The 16,976-nt window shown below is 58.7% G+C and overlaps 1 protein-coding gene across 1 annotated transcript; it reads left to right on the top strand.

The window, feature by feature from the left end:
- Window positions 1-70: 70 nt before the first annotated feature.
- On the top strand, window positions 71-16,828 carry LOC146751025 (histone lysine demethylase PHF8-like; the record flags this gene model as incomplete). Its single annotated transcript, XM_085535776.1, has 8 exons — window positions 71-941; window positions 3,789-3,874; window positions 5,128-5,242; window positions 8,757-8,917; window positions 9,621-9,762; window positions 11,989-12,175; window positions 14,543-14,705; window positions 16,737-16,828. Coding segments are annotated over exons 1-8 (1,044 nt in total), but the record flags the coding sequence as incomplete, so codon positions are not given.
- Between the last annotated feature and the right edge of the window lie 148 nt (window positions 16,829-16,976).

Here is a 16,976-nt window from a genome sequence, read left to right on the forward strand (position 1 = left end):
ATAGACCCAATAAACCCCCCCATAGACTCCATAACCCCCCTATAGACCCCATAAACCCCCCATAGACCCCATAATTCCCCCCTATAGACCCTATAAGCCCCCCCTATAACTTCATAGACCTCATAACTCCCCCCATAGGCCCACTCTATTGCTCCATAGACCCTATAAGCCCCCCATAGACCCCATAAACCCCCCATAGGATCCCAGGCCCTATAGGGCGTTAGTAGGGGAGCCCCTATAGATCCTTTGGAGAGGGTTTGAGGGGCCCTATAGGCACTTCAGGCAGCCCTATAGATCCCCCTATAGATCCTTCGTTGGGGTTTCTGGGGCCTTATATTGCTTGTGAAGGGAGTTTGGGGGCCCTATAGGCTCTTTAGGGGTCTGCCCTGGGCCATATAGATTGTAGGACCTGCTATAGGTCCCATCATAGGGTCATACAGGTTCTATAGGGATTGAATCACTTATATTATCTCTTTTGGGGGGAGGGTTCCTTATAGCTTCTTATAGGGTCTCTCCGGGTCCTCCCAGCTCAGCCACCCCCACCCTATAGAACAGCAGGGACCCCGGTGCCCCTATGGGGGTCCTTTAGGGCAAGGGATCCCCTATAGAGCAAGGGACCCCCTATAGAGCAGGGGATCCCCTATAGAGCAAGTGATTGCCTATAGAGCAAGGGACCCCCTATAGAGCAGGGGATCCCCTATAGAGCAGCAAATCCCCTATAGACAAAGCGTGTCCCATTGAGGGGGTTCCTATAGGGCTAAAGAAGGGGGTGGGGGTGGGAAGGGGAGTCTATAGGGGCCCCTATAGATGCCCGGGGAGGACCTATAGGGGCCTATAGGGGCCATGGCCTCAGTGCCCGTCTATTGCCTGTGCCGCCTGCCCTACGACGTCACGCGCTTCATGATCGAGTGCGATGGGTGTCAGGACTGGTTCCATGGCAGGTGGGAATGGGGGGGAATGGGGGGGAATGGGATGGGGATAGAGGGCAATGGGAGGGACTGGGATGGGGATAGAGGGCAATGGGATGGAATGGGATGGGGATAGAGGGCAATGGGATGGAATGGGATGGGGATAGAGGGCAATGGGATGGAATGGGATGGGGATAGAGGGCAATGGGATGGAATGGGATGGGGATAGAGGGCAATGGGATGGAATGGGATGGGGATAGAGGGCAATGGGATGGAATGGGATGGGGATAGAGGGCAGTGGGATTGGGACTGGGATGGGGATAGAGGGCAATGGGATTGGGACTGGGATGGGGATAGAGGGCAATGGGATGGAATGGGATGGGGATAGAGGGCAATGGGATTGGGACTGGGGTGGGGATAGAGGGCAATGGGATGGAATGGGATGGGGATAGAGGGCAATGGGATGGAATGGGATGGGGATAGAGGGCAATGGGATGGAATGGGATGGGGATAGAGGGCAATGGGATGGAATGGGATGGGGATAGAGGGCAATGGGATGGAATGGGATGGGGATAGAGGGCAATGGGATTGGGACTGGGATGGGGATAGAGGGCAATGGGAGACTGGGATGGGGATAGAGGGCAATGGGAGGGACTGGGATGGGGATAGAGGGCAATGGGATTGGGACTGGGATTGGGACTGGGATGGGGATAGAGGGCAATGGGATTGGGACTGGGACTGGGATTGGGATGGGGATAGAGGGCAATGGGATTGGGACTGGGGTGGGGATAGAGGGCAATGGGATTGGGACTGGGGTGGGGATAGAGGGCAATGGGATTGGGACTGGGGTGGGGATAGAGGGCAATGGGATTGGGACTGGGATGGGGATAGAGGGCAATGGGATGGACTGGGATGGGGATAGAGGGCAATGGGATTGGGACTGGGGTGGGGATAGAGGGCAATGGGATTGGGACTGGGGTGGGGATAGAGGGCAATGGGATTGGGACTGGGGTGGGGATAGAGGGCAATGGGATTGGGACTGGGGTGGGGATAGAGGGCAATGGGATTGGGACTGGGATGGGGATAGAGGGCAATGGGATGGACTGGGATGGGGATAGAGGGCAATGGGATTGGGACTGGGATGGGGATAGAGGGCAATGGGATTGGGACTGGGGTGGGGATAGAGGGCAATGGGATTGGGACGGGGATGGGGATAGAGGGCAATGGGATTGGGACTGGGGTGGGGATAGAGGGCAATGGGATTGGGACTGGGGTGGGGATAGAGGGCAATGGGATTGGGACTGGGGTGGGGATAGAGGGCAATGGGATGGACTGGGATGGGGATAGAGGGCAATGGGATTGGGACTGGGATGGGGATAGAGGGCAATGGGATTGGGACTGGGATGGGGATAGAGGGCAATGGGATTGGGACTGGGGTGGGGATAGAGGGCAATGGGATTGGGACTGGGATGGGGATAGAGGGCAATGGGATGGACTGGGATGGGGATAGAGGGCAATGGGATTGGGACTGGGATGGGGATAGAGGGCAATGGGATTGGGACTGGGATGGGGATAGAGGGCAATGGGATTGGGACTGGGGTGGGGATAGAGGGCAATGGGATTGGGACGGGGATGGGGATAGAGGGCAATGGGATTGGGACTGGGGTGGGGATAGAGGGCAATGGGATTGGGACTGGGGTGGGGATAGAGGGCAATGGGATTGGGACTGGGGTGGGGATAGAGGGCAATGGGATTGGGACTGGGATGGGGATAGAGGGCAATGGGATTGGGACTGGGATGGGTTGGGATGGGGATAGAGGGCAATGGGATTGGGACTGGGATTGGGACTGGGATGGGTTGGGAGGGGACTGGGATGGGTTGGGATGGATTAGGATGGATTGGGATGGGGATAGAGGGCAATGGGAGGGACTGGGATTGGGGCTGGGGTGGGTTGGGAGGGGTTGGGAGGGGAATGGGATGGACTGGGATGGGGATAGAGGGCAATGGGAGGGACTGGGATTGATTGGGATGGGTTGGGAGGGGACTGGGATTGGGACTGGGATGAATTGGGATGGGGATAGAGGGCAATGGGAGGGACTGGGATTGGGGCTGGGGTGGGTTGGGATGGGTTGGGATTGATTGGGATGGGTTGGGATGGGTTGGGAGGGAACTGGGATTGGGACTAGGATGGATTGGGATGGGTTGGGAAGGGTGGTACTGGGATGGACTGGGAGGTGCTGAAAGGGGATTGGGATGGACTGGGAGGGACTGGGAGGGCACTGGGATGGGTTGGGAGGGGGCTGGGATGGGGTGGGGTGGATTGGGATGAATTGGGAGGTAATGGGAGGGACTGGGATGAACTGGGAGGTGCTGGGAAGGGACTGGAATGGATTGAGATGGGACTGGGATGGAAGTGAGATGGAATGGGAGGGCACTGGGGTGGCAGTGGGGGGGGGCCACTGGTCTGTACTGGCCTGTAATGGTCTGTACTGGTCCATGCTGGTCCGTATTGGTCCATGCTGGTCCGTACTGGTCCGTATTGGTCCATATTGGTCCATACTGGTCCATGCTGGTCCGTACTGGTCCATACTGGTCTGTACTGGTCCATACTGGTCTGTACCGGTCCATACTGGTCTGTACCGGTCCATACTGGTCTGTACTGGCCCGTACTGTTTCATACTGGTCCATGCGGGTCTGTTCTGGTCCATACTGGTCCATACTGGTCCGTACTGGTCCATACTGGTCTGTACTGGTCCATACCGGTCCATACTGGTCCGTACTGGTCCGTACTGGTCCATACTGGTCTGTACTGGTCCATACCGGTCCATACTGGTCCGTACTGGTCCGTACTGGTCCATCCTGGTGCTGCTGTCCCTGCAGCTGTGTGGGGGTGGAGGAGGAGGCGGCGGCTGAGATCGACCTGTACCACTGCCCACAGTGCGCCGTGCTCAGGGGACCCTCCGTCAGTGAGTGGGGATGGGGACCCACAGTGTGTGGGGCTGGGGGGTGGGGGACCCACAGGGTGGGGCTGGGGGTGGGGGACCCACAGCGTGTGGGGCTGGGGGTGGGGGACCCATATCTTGTGGGGCTGGGGGTGGGGACCCACAGCGTGTGGGGCTGGGGGTGGGGACCCACAGCGTGTGGGGCTGGGGGTGGGGGACACACAGAGTGTGGGGCTGGGGGGTGGGGGACCCGCATTGTGTGGGGCTGTGGGGTCGGCAATGTGTGGGGCTGGGGGACCCACGGCATGTGGGGCTGGGAACCCTATGGCTGACAGTGGGGCCCTATGGGGCCAAGACTGATCTACATGGACCTATATGGGGCCATATAGGGTTCTATGGGGCTGCAGAGGGGCCATATGGGGCCAAGACTGATCTACATAGACCTATATGGGGCCATATAGGGCCCTATGGGGCTGCGGTGGGGCCCTATGGGGCCAGGACTGATCTACATAGACCTATATGGGGCCCTATAGGGTCCAGTGGGGCCATATGGGGCAGAGACTGATCTCCATAGACTTATATGGGGCCATATAGGGCCCTATGGGACTGTAGTGGGGCCCTATGGGGCCAGGACTGATCTACATGGACCTATATGGGGCCATATAGGGTCCTATGGGGCTGTAGTGGGGCCATATGGGGCTGAGACTGACCTACATAGACCTATATGGGGCCGAGACTGATCTCCATAGACTTATATGGGGCCATATAGGGCCCTGTGGGGCTGTAGTGGGGCCCTATGGGGCCAGGACTGATCTACATGGACCTATATGGGGCCATATAGGGTCCTATGGGGCTGTAGTGGGGCCATATGGGGCCAAGACTGATCTCCATAGACCTATATGGGGCCATATAGGGCCCTATGGGGCTGTAGTGGGGCCATATGGGGCTGAGACTGATCTACATAGACCTATATGGGGCCCTATAGGGTCCAGTGGGGCCATATGGGGCCGAGACTGATCTCCGTAGACCTATATGGGGCCATATAGGGTCCTATGGGGCTGCGGTGGGGCCATATGGGGCCGAGTCTGATCTCCGTAGACCTATATGGGGCCATATAGGGTCCTATGGGGCTGTAGTGGGGCCATATGGGGCCAGGACTGATCTACATAGACCTATATGGGGCCATATAGGGTCCTATGGGGCTGCGGTGGGGCCATATGGGGCCTCTCCCCCCCATGGGTTCCCTATAGGTCCCTATAGTTCCTCCTGCCCCACAGTGAAGCGGCGCCGGGCGGCCCCTAAAGGCGCTATAGGGGACGCGGATGTGGGGCGCCCCATAAGGACCGGCAGCGCACAGTTCGTCAGGGAGCTGCGGGGCCGGACCTTCCCCAGGTAAGGGGAACCTATGGGGCGCCTATAGGGCACATATAAGGCACCTATAGGGCGTCTATAGGGCACTTATAGGGGATCTGTGTCCATATAGGTTTGCATGGGGTCAGTCTGACTCTATATAGGGTTCTTTGCTGCCCTATAGAAGCTCTTTGTTCCATGGGGCTCTGCTTGGTCCCATAGGGGCCCCTTTTGGTCCTATAGGGCCCCTTTTTGTCCTATAGGGTCAACTTTTGGCCCTATAGGGGTTCCTTTTTGTTCTATGGGGGTTCCTTTATGTTCTATAGGGTCCCTTTTCATCCCATATGGCCCCTTTTTGACCCATAGACCCCATAAACCCCCCATAGACTCCATTTCCTCCCCCCCATAGACCCCATAACTCCCTATAGCCTTAACATAGACCCCATACCCAACCCTATAACCCCCCTTAGACCCCATATCCCTCTCATAACCCCCCCAAAGACCCCATAGAACCCCTATAGACCCCATGTGCCCCCATAGCCCCCCCATCAACCCCATATCCCCCCCCATAATGCCCCCCATAGACCCCATAGTCCCCTTATAGATCTCATATTCCCCCCATAGACCCCATAACCCCCCCATAGACCCCATAAATCCCCCATATCCCCCCATAGACCCCATAAACCCCCCCATATCCCACCCATAGACCCAATATCCTCTCCCATAGCCCCATAGACCCCCATATATCCCCCCATAACCCCCCATAGACTCCATATCTCCCCCCATAGACCCCCCCCATAGCCTCATAGACCCCATATACCTCACATAGACCCCATATCCCCCCCATAATCCCCCCATAGACCCCATAACCGCCCTATATCCCCCCCCCAGCGCAGACGAGGTGCTGCTGAAGCCCAGTGGGGCCCAGCTGACGGTGGAGTACCTGGAGGAGCCCCCATAGACCCCATAACCCCCCTATAGACCCCATATAGACCCCATATGCCCCCCATAATCCCCCCATAGACCCCATAACTCCCCCCATAACCCCCCTTTAGACCCGATAACCCCCCCATAGAACCCATATCTCCCTCCATATCCCCCCATAGACCCCATATCTCCCCCCATAGACCCCCCCATAGCCTCATAGACCCCATATACCCCCCCATGGACCCCATATCCCCCCCATAATCCCCCTATAGACCCCATAACCGCCCTATAAACCCCATAACCGCCCTATATCCCCCCCCAGTGCAGACGAGGTGCTGCTGAACCCCCCTATAGACCCCATAGACCCCATAACCCCCCTATAGACCCCATAACCCCCCCCACAGACCCCATAACTCCCCCCATAACTCCCCTTTATACCCGATAACCCCCCCACAGAACCCATATCTCCCTCCATATCCCCCCATAGATCCTATATCTACCTCCATATCCCCCCATAGACCCCATATCCTCCTCATAACCCCCCATGGCTCCCCCATAGATCCCATAAACCCCCCTTAGACCCCATATATCCCCCCATAGATCCCATAAACCCCCCTTAGACCCCATATATCCCCCATAGATCCCATAAACCCCCCTTAGACAACATATATCCCCCCATAGATCCCATAAACCCCCCTTAGACCCCATATATCCCCCCATAGATCCCATAAACCCCCCTTAGACCCCATATATCCCCCATAGATCCCATAAACCCCCCTTAGACAACATATATCCCCCCATAGATCCCATAAACCCCCCTTAGACCCCATATATCCCCCCATAGATCCCATGAACCCTCCTTAGACCCCATATATCCCCCCATAGATCCCCATAACCTCTCCCATAGACCCCATATCCCCCCCATAGACCCCATAGACCCCATAACCGCCCTATAGACCCCATAACCGCCCTATATCCCCCCCCAGCGCAGACGAGGTGCTGCTGAAGCCCAGTGGGGCCCAGCTGACTGTTGAGTACCTGGAGGAGCCCCCATAGACCCCATAACCCCCCTATAGACCCCATATAGACCCCATATCCCCCCCATAATCCCCCCATAGATCTCATAACCCCCCCACAGACCCCATAAATCCCCCCATAACCCCCTTTTAGACCCGATAACCCCCCCATAGAACCCATATCTCCCCCTGTAACCCCCCATAGATCCCATATCTCCCCACCTATTCCCCCATAGATCCCATATCCTCCTCATAACCCACCCACAGACCCCATAACTCCCCCCATAACCCCCCTTTAGACCTGATAACCCCCCATAGAACCCATATCTCCCCCTGTATCCTCCCATAGATCCCATATATCCCCCCATAACCCCCCATAGACCCCATATCTCCCCCATAGACCCCATATCCCCCCCATAACCGCCCTATAGACCCCATAACCGCCCCATAGACCCCATAACCGCCCTATATCCCCCCCCAGCGCAGACGAGGTGCTGCTGAAGCCCAGTGCGGCGCAGCTGACGGTGGAGTACCTGGAGGAGCCCCCATAGACCCCATAACCCCCCTATAGACCCCATAGACCCCATAATCCCCCCTATAGACCCCATAACCCCCCTATAGACCCCATAACCCCCCCCACAGACCCCATAACTCCCCCCATAACTCCCCTTTATACCCGATAACCCCCCCACAGAACCCATATCTCCCTCCATATCCCCCCATAGATCCTATATCTCCCTCCATATCCCCCCATAGACCCCATATCCTCCTCATAACCCCCCATGGCTCCCCCATAGATCCCATAAACCCCCCTTAGACCCCATATATCCCCCATAGATTCCATAAACCCCCCTTAGACCCCATATATCCCCCCATAGATCCCATAAACCCCCCTTAGACCCCATATATCCCCCATAGATCCCATGAACCCTCCTTAGACCCCATATATCCCCCCATAGATCCCATAAACCCTCCTTAGACCCCATATATCCCCCCATAGATCCCATAAACCCCCCTTAGACCCCATATATCCCCCCATAAATCCCATAAACCCCCCTTAGACCCCATATATCCCCCCATAGATCCCATGAACCCCCCTTAGACCCCATATATCCCCCATAGATCCCATAAACCCCCCTTAGACCCCATATATCCCCCCATAGATCCCATGAACCCTCCTTAGACCCCATATATCCCCCCATAGATCCTATAAACCCCCCTTAGACCCCATATATCCCCCCATAGATCCTATAAACCCCCCTTAGACCCCATATATCCCCCCATAGATCCCATGAACCCTCCTTAGACCCCATATATCCCCCCATAGATCCCATGAACCCCCCTTAGACCCCATATATCCCCCCGTAGATCCCATGAACCCTCCTTAGACCCCATATATCCCCCATAGATCCCATAAACCCCCCTTAGACCCCATATATCCCCCCATAGACCCCCATAACTTCTCCCATAGACCCCATATCCCCCCCATAGACCCCATATCCCCCCCCATAATCCCCCTATAGACCCCATAACCGCCCCATAGACCCCATAACCGCCCTATAGACCCCATAACCGCCCCATAGACCCCATAACCGCCCTATATCCCCCCCCAGCGCAGACGAGGTGCTGCTGAAGCCCAGTGGGGCGCAGCTGACTGTTGAGTACCTGGAGGAGAAGAGCTTCAGCGCCCCCATCCTCGTGGGCAGGAAGGAGGGGCTGGGGATGACGTTGCCCCCCCCCACATTTGGACCCAGAGATGTCGAGCATTACGTGGGTGAGTTGGGGGGGGGGGGATCTGACCCTAAATCCGACCCTAAAATGGGGCTATGGGGCACTTTAGGGGGGTTTAAGAGTCAAAGGGTGCCCCCAAAGCCCTCCTGCCCCACATTTGGGGTCTCATTGCCCCCCCCCCCCCAGTCTCCCCCCCCCAAATGAGGCTTTGGGGTTTCATTGCCCCATAACCCCCCACAAAAGACCCCCCAACCTCCCTCCCCATTGAGGCTTGGGGTCTCATTGCCTCCCCCTCCCCCAATGAGGCTTTGGGGTCTTATCATCCCATAACCCCCCGTGAAAGACCCCCAACCTCCCCCCCCATTGAGACTTTGGGGTCTCATTCCCCCCCCCCCATTAAGTCTTTGGGGTCTCATTGCCCCCCCCATTGAGACTTTGGGGTCTCATTGCCCCCCCCATTAAGTCTTTGGGGTCTCATTGCCCCCCACATTGAGACTTTGGGGTCTCATTGCCCCCCCCATTAAGTCTTTGGGGTCTCATTGCCCCCCTATTGAGGCTTTGGGGTCTCATTGCCCCCCCACATTGAGGCTTTGGGGTCTAATTGCCCCCCCCATTGGGTCTTTGGGGTCTCATTGCCCCCCCACATTGAGGCTTTGGGGTCTCATTGCCCCCCCCATTAAGTCTTTGGGGTCTCATTGCCTCCCCCCCCCCATTAATGTGTGTGTTTTTGTCCCCCCCCCCCAAAGGAGCAGACAAGGAGGTGGAGGTGCTGGATGTGGGGCGCCAGGCCAAGCTCAGCATGAAGCTGGGGGACTTTGTGTCCTATTTGTGTGGGGCCAGGAGGGACAGGGTGCTGCAGCTCTGCCCCATTGAGTTCTCTGACACACGGTATGGGGGCTATGGGGGGCTATGGGGGGAGATATGGGGGTTATGGGGGGCTGGGGGGGTTCTATGGGGTCTATGGGGGGGCTATGGGGGGGACAGGGTGCTGCAACTCTGCCCCATTGAGTTCTCTGACACGCGGTATGGGGGCTATGGGGGGCTATGGGGGGAGATATGGGGGGCTTGGGGGGTTCTATGGGGTCTATGGGGGGGCTATGGGGGGGACAGGGTGCTGCAACTCTGCCCCATTGAGTTCTCTGACACGCGGTATGGGGTCTATGGGGGGATATGGGGTCTATGGGGGGGCTATGGGGGTTATGGGGGGAGATATGGGGGGCTGGGGGGGTTCTATGGGGTCTGTGGGGGGGCTATGGGGGTCTATGGGGGGAGATATGGGGGGCTGGGGGGGTTCTATGGGGGTCTATGGGGGGGCTATGGGGGTCTGTGGGGGGAGATATGGGGGGCTGGGGGGGTTCTGTGGGGTCTATGGGGGGGCTATGGGGGTCTGTGGGGGGAGATATGGGGGGCTGGGGGGGTTCTATGGGGTCTGTGTGCGGGGGGCTATGGGGGTTATGGGGGGCTATGGGGGGGACAGGGTGCTGCAGCTCTGCCCCATTGAGTTCTCTGACACGCGGTATGGGGGGATATGGAGGGGGGATATGGGGTCTATGGGGCGGGGACTATGGGGGGTTATGGGGTTCTGCCCACTAACCCCCCCGACCCCCCCTATATGACCCCACATCCCATCCTATGGGCTCCCCCGACCCCCCCAATGCCCCCATATGACCCCATATTCCCCCTGATTTCCCCCATACTGACCCCATATCCCCCCCTATGGGCTCCCCCTGCCCCCTAACCCCCCTAACCCCATGTTATTCCCCCTTAACCGCCCCCATATGACCCCATATCCCCCCCCAATCCCCCCTATATGACCCCATATCCCCCCCAATCCCCCCATATGACCCCATATCCCCCTCTATGGTCTCCCCCTGCCCCCTAACCCCCCATATCTCCCCCCATAGACTGTCCAACGTGGTGGAGACCCCTCGCATACCCCCCATATGACCCCATATCCCACTCTATGGGCTCCCCCTGCCCCCTAACCCCCCTATATCCCCCCTTATCTCCCCCCATAGACTGTCCAACGTGGTGGAGACCCCTCACATACCCCCCATATGACCCCATATCTCACCCTATGGTCTCCCCCTGCCCCCTAACACCCCCATATGACTCCATATCCCCCCTGATCTCCCCCATATGACCCCATATCCCCCTCTATGGTCTCCCCCTGCCCCCTAACACCCCCATATGACCCCATATCCCACCCTATGGTCTCCCCCTGCCCCCCAACTGCCCCTTATCCCCCCCATATGACCCCATATCCCACTCTATGGGCTCCCCCTGCTCCCCAACACCCCCATATGACCCCATATCCCCCCCAATCCCCCCCATATGACCCCATATCCCCCCCTATGGTCTCTCCCTGCCCCCTCACCCCCCATATCTTGCCCCATAGACTGTCCAACGTGGTGGAGACCCCTCGCATACCCCCCATATGACCCTATATACCATCCTATGGTCTCCCCCTGCCCCCTAACCCCCCATATGACCCCATATCCCCCCTGATCTCCCCCATATGACCCCATATCCCCCCCTATGGTCTCCCCCTGCCCCCTAACTCCCTTAGCCCTGCTATATCCCACCCCCATATGACCCCATATCCCCCCCAATTCCCCCCATATGACCCCATATTCCCCCTGATTTCCCCCATATGACCCCATATCCCTCCCAATCCCCCCCATATGACCCCATATCCCCCCTAACCCCCCCATATGACCCCATATCCCCCTCTATGGGCTCCCCCTGCCCCCTAACCCTCCATATCTCGCCCCATATCCCCCCCTATGGTCTCCCCCTGCCCCCTAACCCCCCATATCTCGCCCCATAGACTGTCCAACGTGGTGGAGACCCCTTGCATACCCCCTATATGACCCCATATCCCCCCTTATGGTCTCCCCCTGCCCCCTAACCCCCCATATGACCCCATATCCCCCCCTATGGTCTCCCCCTGCCCCCTAACCCCCCATATGACCCCATATCCCCCCCTATGGTCTCCCCCTGCCCCCTAACCCCCCATATGACCCCATATCCCCCCCAATCCCCCCCATATGACCCCATATCCCCCCCTATGGGCTCCTCCTGCCCCCTAACCCCCCATATCTCGCCCCATAGACTGTCCAACGTGGTGGAGACCCCTCGCATCGTGCGGAAGCTGTCGTGGGTCGAGAACCTTTGGCCGGGGGATTCGGCCCAGGAGCGGCCCAGCCTGCAGAAGTTCTGTTTGATGGGGGCCAAGGACGGATACAGCGACTTCCACATCGACAGGGGGGGGGCGTCCGCCTGGTGCCACGTGCTCAGGGTATGGGGAGCTATGGGGGGGGGGTTATGGGGTGGTTATGGGGTTCTATGGGGCTCTGTGGGGGGTTATGGGGCTCTATGGGGGGGTTATGGGGCTCTATGGGGGGTTATGGGATGGTTATGGGGTTCTATGGGACTCTATGGGGGGGTTATGGGGCTCTATGGGGGGGTTACGGGGCTCTATAAGGGGTTATGGGGCTCTATGGGGGGGTTATGGGGTCTATGGGGGGGTTTATGGGGCTCTATGGGGGGGTTATGGGGCACTATGAGGTGGTTATGGGGTCTATGGGGGGGTTTATGGGGCTCTACGGGGGGGGTTATGGGGCTCTACGGGGGGGTTTATGGGGCTCTATAGGGGTTTATGGGGCTCTATGGGGGGTTTATGGGGCTCTATGGGGCTCTATGGGGTGGTTATGGGGCTTTGTGGGGGTTTATGGGGCTCCATTGGGGGGTTTATGGGGCTCTATGGGGGGGTTATGGGATGGTTATGGGGTTCTATGGGGCTCTATGGGGGGGTTATGGGTCTCTATGGGGGGTTATGGGATGGTTATGGGGTTCTATGGGGCTCTACGGGGGGGTTATGGGGCTCTACGGGGGGGTTATGGGGCTCTACGGGGGGGTTATGGGGCTCTATGGGGGGGGTTATGGGGCTCTATGGGGGGTTATGGGATGGTTATGGGGTTCTGTGGGGCTCTATGGGGGGGTTATGGGGCTCTAAGGGGGGGTTATGCGGCACTATGAGGTGGTTATGGGGCTCTATGGGGGGGTTATGGGGTTCTATGGGATGGTTATGGGGTTCTATAGGGCTCTATGGGGTGATTTTGGGTGGTTATGGAGCTTTATTAGGCGGTTATGGGGCACTATGGGGTGGTTATGGGGCTTTATTAGGTGGTTATGGGGCTCTATGGGGGGGTTATGGGGCTCTATGGGGTGGTTTGGGGTGTTTATGGGGTTGTTATGGGGCACTATGAGGTGGTTATGGGGTCTATGGGGGGGTTTATGGGGCTCTATGGGGGGTTATGGGGCACTATGAGGTGGTTATGGGGTCTATGGGGGGGCTTATGGGGCTCTACGGGGGGGTTATGGGGCTCTACGGGGGGGTTATGGGGCTCTATGGGGGGGGTTATGGGGCTCTATGGGGGGTTATGGGGCTCTATGGGGGGTTTATGGGGCTCTACGGGGGGTTTATGGGGCTCTACGGGGGGTTTATGGGGCTCTATGGGGTGGTTATGGGGCTCTATGGGGGGGTTATGGGGCTCTATGGGGGGGTTATGGGGCTCTATGGGGGGGTTATGGGGCTCTATGGGGGGGTTATGGGGCTCTATGGGGGGTTATGGGATGGTTATGGGGTTCTATGGGGCTCTTTGGGGGGGTTATGGGGCTCTATGGGGGGTTATGGGGTGGTTATGGGGTTCTATGGGGCTCTGTGGGGGGGTTATGGGGCTCTGTGGGGGGGTTATGGGGCGCTATGGGGGGTTATGGGATGGTTATGGGGTTCTATGGGGCTCTATGGGGGGGTTATGGGGCTCTATGGGGGGTTATGGGGCACTATGGGGTGGTTATGGGGCTCTATGGGGGGTTTATGGGGTTCTGTGGGTCTCTATGGGGTGGTTATGGGGCTCTATGGGGGGTTATGGGGCTCTATGGGGGGGTTATGGGGCTCTATGGGGGGTTATGGGATGGTTATGGGGTTCTGTGGGGCTCTATGGGGGGGTTATGGGGCACTATGGGGTGGTTATGTGGCTTTATGGGGGCTTTATGGGGCTCTATGGGGTAGTTATGGGGCTCTATGGGGGGGTTATGGGGCTCTATGGGGGGTTTATGGGGCTCTATGGGGGGTTTATGGGGCTCTATGGGGGGTTTATGGGGCTCTATGGGGGGGTTATGGGGCTCTATGGGGTGGTTATGGGGCTCTATGGGTGCGGTTATGGGGCTCTATGGGGTGGTTTGGGGTGTTTATGGGGTTGTTATGGGGCTCTGTGGGGGGGTTATGGGGCTCTATGGGGGGTTATGGGGCACTATGGGGTGGTTATGGGGCTCTATGGGGGGTTTATGGGGTTCTGTGGGTCTCTATGGGGTGGTTATGGGGCTCTATGGGGGGTTATGGGGCTCTATGGGGTGATTTTGGGGTGGTTATGGGGCTCTATTAGTTAGTTAGGGTGTGGTTTGTGGTGGTTATGGGGCTCTATGGGGTGGTTATGGGGCAGCTATGGGCTTTCTATGGGATTTCTATGGGCAGCTATGGACTCGCTATGGGGTCTCTATGGGCTCTCTATGGGGTTTTATGAGGTCTCTCTGGGGCAGCTATGGGGCAGCTCTGGGTCCCACTGTCTGCCCTGCCCCACATCGTGCCCCACATCCCCTATAGGGTGAGCAGATCTACTACCTGGCCCGCCCCACAAGTGCCAACCTGGGTTTGTTTGAGGCCTGGGCTCGATCCCGTAACCAGGGCCAGCTCTTCTTTGGGGACCAGGTGGATCGATGCTACCGCTGCCCCCTAAGGCAGGGACAGACCCTCTTCATACCCACAGGTACATGGGGGGGGGGTCCCAGCCCCATTTTGGGGGTCCTGGGGGGGTTATTGGGGTCTATTGGGGGTCCTGGGGGGGTTACTGGGGGCTATTGGGGGTCCTGGGGGGGTTTGAGGGGGTTATTGGGGGCCCTGGGGGGGTTTATTGGGGGCTATTGAGGGTCCTGGGGGGCTCTTGGGGGTCCTGGGAGGGGGTCCTTGGGGGTCCCAGCCCCATTTTGGGGGTCCTGGGGGGGTTATTGGGGTCTATTGGGGGTCCTGGGGGGGTTACTGGGGGTCCTGGGGGGGTTATTTTATTGGTGGATTGATGCTACTGCTGCCCCCTAAGGCAGGGACAGACCCTCTTCATACCCACAGGTACATGGGGGGGGGGGTCCTGGGGAGGGTCTTTGGGGGTCCCAGCCCCATTTTGGGGGTTCTGGGGGGGGTTATTGGGGTCTATTGGGGGTCCTGGGGGGGTTATTGGGGTCTATTGGGGGTCCTGGAGGGAAGTTTGGGGGGTCCCAGCCCCATTTTGGGGGTCGTGGGGGGGGTTATTGGGGGTCCTGGGGGGGTTTATTGGGGGCTATTGAGGATCCTGGGGGGCTATTGGGGGTCCTGGGGGAGCTATTAGGGGTCCCAGCCCCATTTTGGGGGTCCTGGGGGGGTTATTGGGGTCTATTGGGGGTCCTGAGGGGGTTTATTGGGGGTCCTGGGGGGGTTATTGGGGTCTATTGGGGGTCCTGGGGGGGTTATTGGGGGTCCTGGGGGGTTATTTTATTGGTGGATCAGTGCTACCACTGCCCCCTAAGGCAGGGACAGACCCTCTTCATACCCACAGGTACATGGGGGGGGGGGGGTCCTGGAGGGGTCCCAGCCCCATTTTGGGGGTCCTGGGAGGGGTTTGAGGGAGTTATTGTGGGTCCTGGGGGGGTTTATTGGAGGCTATTGGGGGTCCTGGGGGGGTTTGAGGGGGTTATTGGGGGTCCTGGGGGGGTTTATTGGGGGCTATTGAGGGTATTGGGGGGCTATTGGGGGTCTTGGGGGGGGTCCTTGGGGGTCCCAGCCCCATTTTGGGGGTCCTGGGAGGGGTTTGAGGGGGTTATTGGGGGTCCGGGGGGGGTTTATTGGGGGCTATTGAGGGTCCTGGGGGAGCTATTGGGGGTCCCAGCCCCATTTTGGGGGTCCTGGGGGGGGTTATTGGGGTCTATTGGGGGTCCTGGGGGGGTTACTGGGGGTCCTGGGGGGGTTATTGGGGGGCTATTGGAGGTCCTAGGGGGGTTTGGGGGTCCTGGGGGGGGGTTATTGGGTATTATTGGGGGTCCTGGAGGGAGGTTTGGGGGGTCCCAGCCCCATTTTGGGGGTCCTGGGGGTGGTTATTGGGGGTCCTGGGGGGGTTTATTGGGGGCTATTGAGGGTCCTGGGGGCTATTGGGGGTCCTGGGGGAGCTATTAAGGGTCCCAGCCCCATTTTGGGGGTCCTGGGGGGGGTTATTGGGGTCTATTGGGGGTCCTGGGGGGGTTACTGGTGGTCCTGGGGCGGTTATTGGGGGGTTATTTGGGGTCCTGCAGGGGTTATTGGGGGTCCTAGGGGGGTTTTGGGGTCCTGCGGGGGGTTATTGGGTATTATTGGGGGTCCTGGAGGGAGGTTTGGGGGGTCCCAGCCCCATTTTGGGGGTCCTGGGGGGGGTTATTGGGGGTCCTGGGGGGGGCTATTGGGGGCTATTGAGGGTCCTGGGGGGCTATTGGGGGTCCTGGGGGAGCTATTGGGGGTCCAGCCCCATTTTGGGGGTCCTGGGGGGGGTTATTGGGGTCTATTGGGGGTCCTGGGGGGGTTATTGGAGGGTTATTGGGGGTCCTGGGGGGGTTATTGGGGGGCTATTGGAGTTCCTAGGGGGTTTGGGGGTCCTGGGGGGGGTTATTGGGTATTATTGGGGGTCCTGGAGGGGGGTTTGGGGGATCCCAGCCTCATTTTGTGGGTCCAGGGGATCTGAGACCCCCCCTCCCCTCCCCACTTTATGGACCCCCCCCCATTTAATCCCGTTTCCCCCCAGGTTGGATCCACGCGGTGCTGACCCCCGTGGACTGTCTGGCCTTTGGGGGCAACTTCCTGCACAGCCTCAACATCGGGATGCAGCTCAAGTGGGTGGGGGGCTTAATGGGGGGGGGGGGGGACCAGATGTGGGGCAGATATGGGGGTCTATGGGGTATTTGGGGGTCTATGGGGCAGAATTGGGGCAGTATTGGGGGTGTTATGGGGTATTTGGGTATCTTGTTTTTTTTTTTGGGGGACT

The sequence above is a fragment of the Coturnix japonica genome, unplaced genomic scaffold (assembly GCF_054131305.1).
Source record: "Coturnix japonica strain WE unplaced genomic scaffold, WE-NBRP24 Scf175, whole genome shotgun sequence".
Lineage (NCBI taxonomy): Eukaryota > Metazoa > Chordata > Aves > Galliformes > Phasianidae > Coturnix > Coturnix japonica.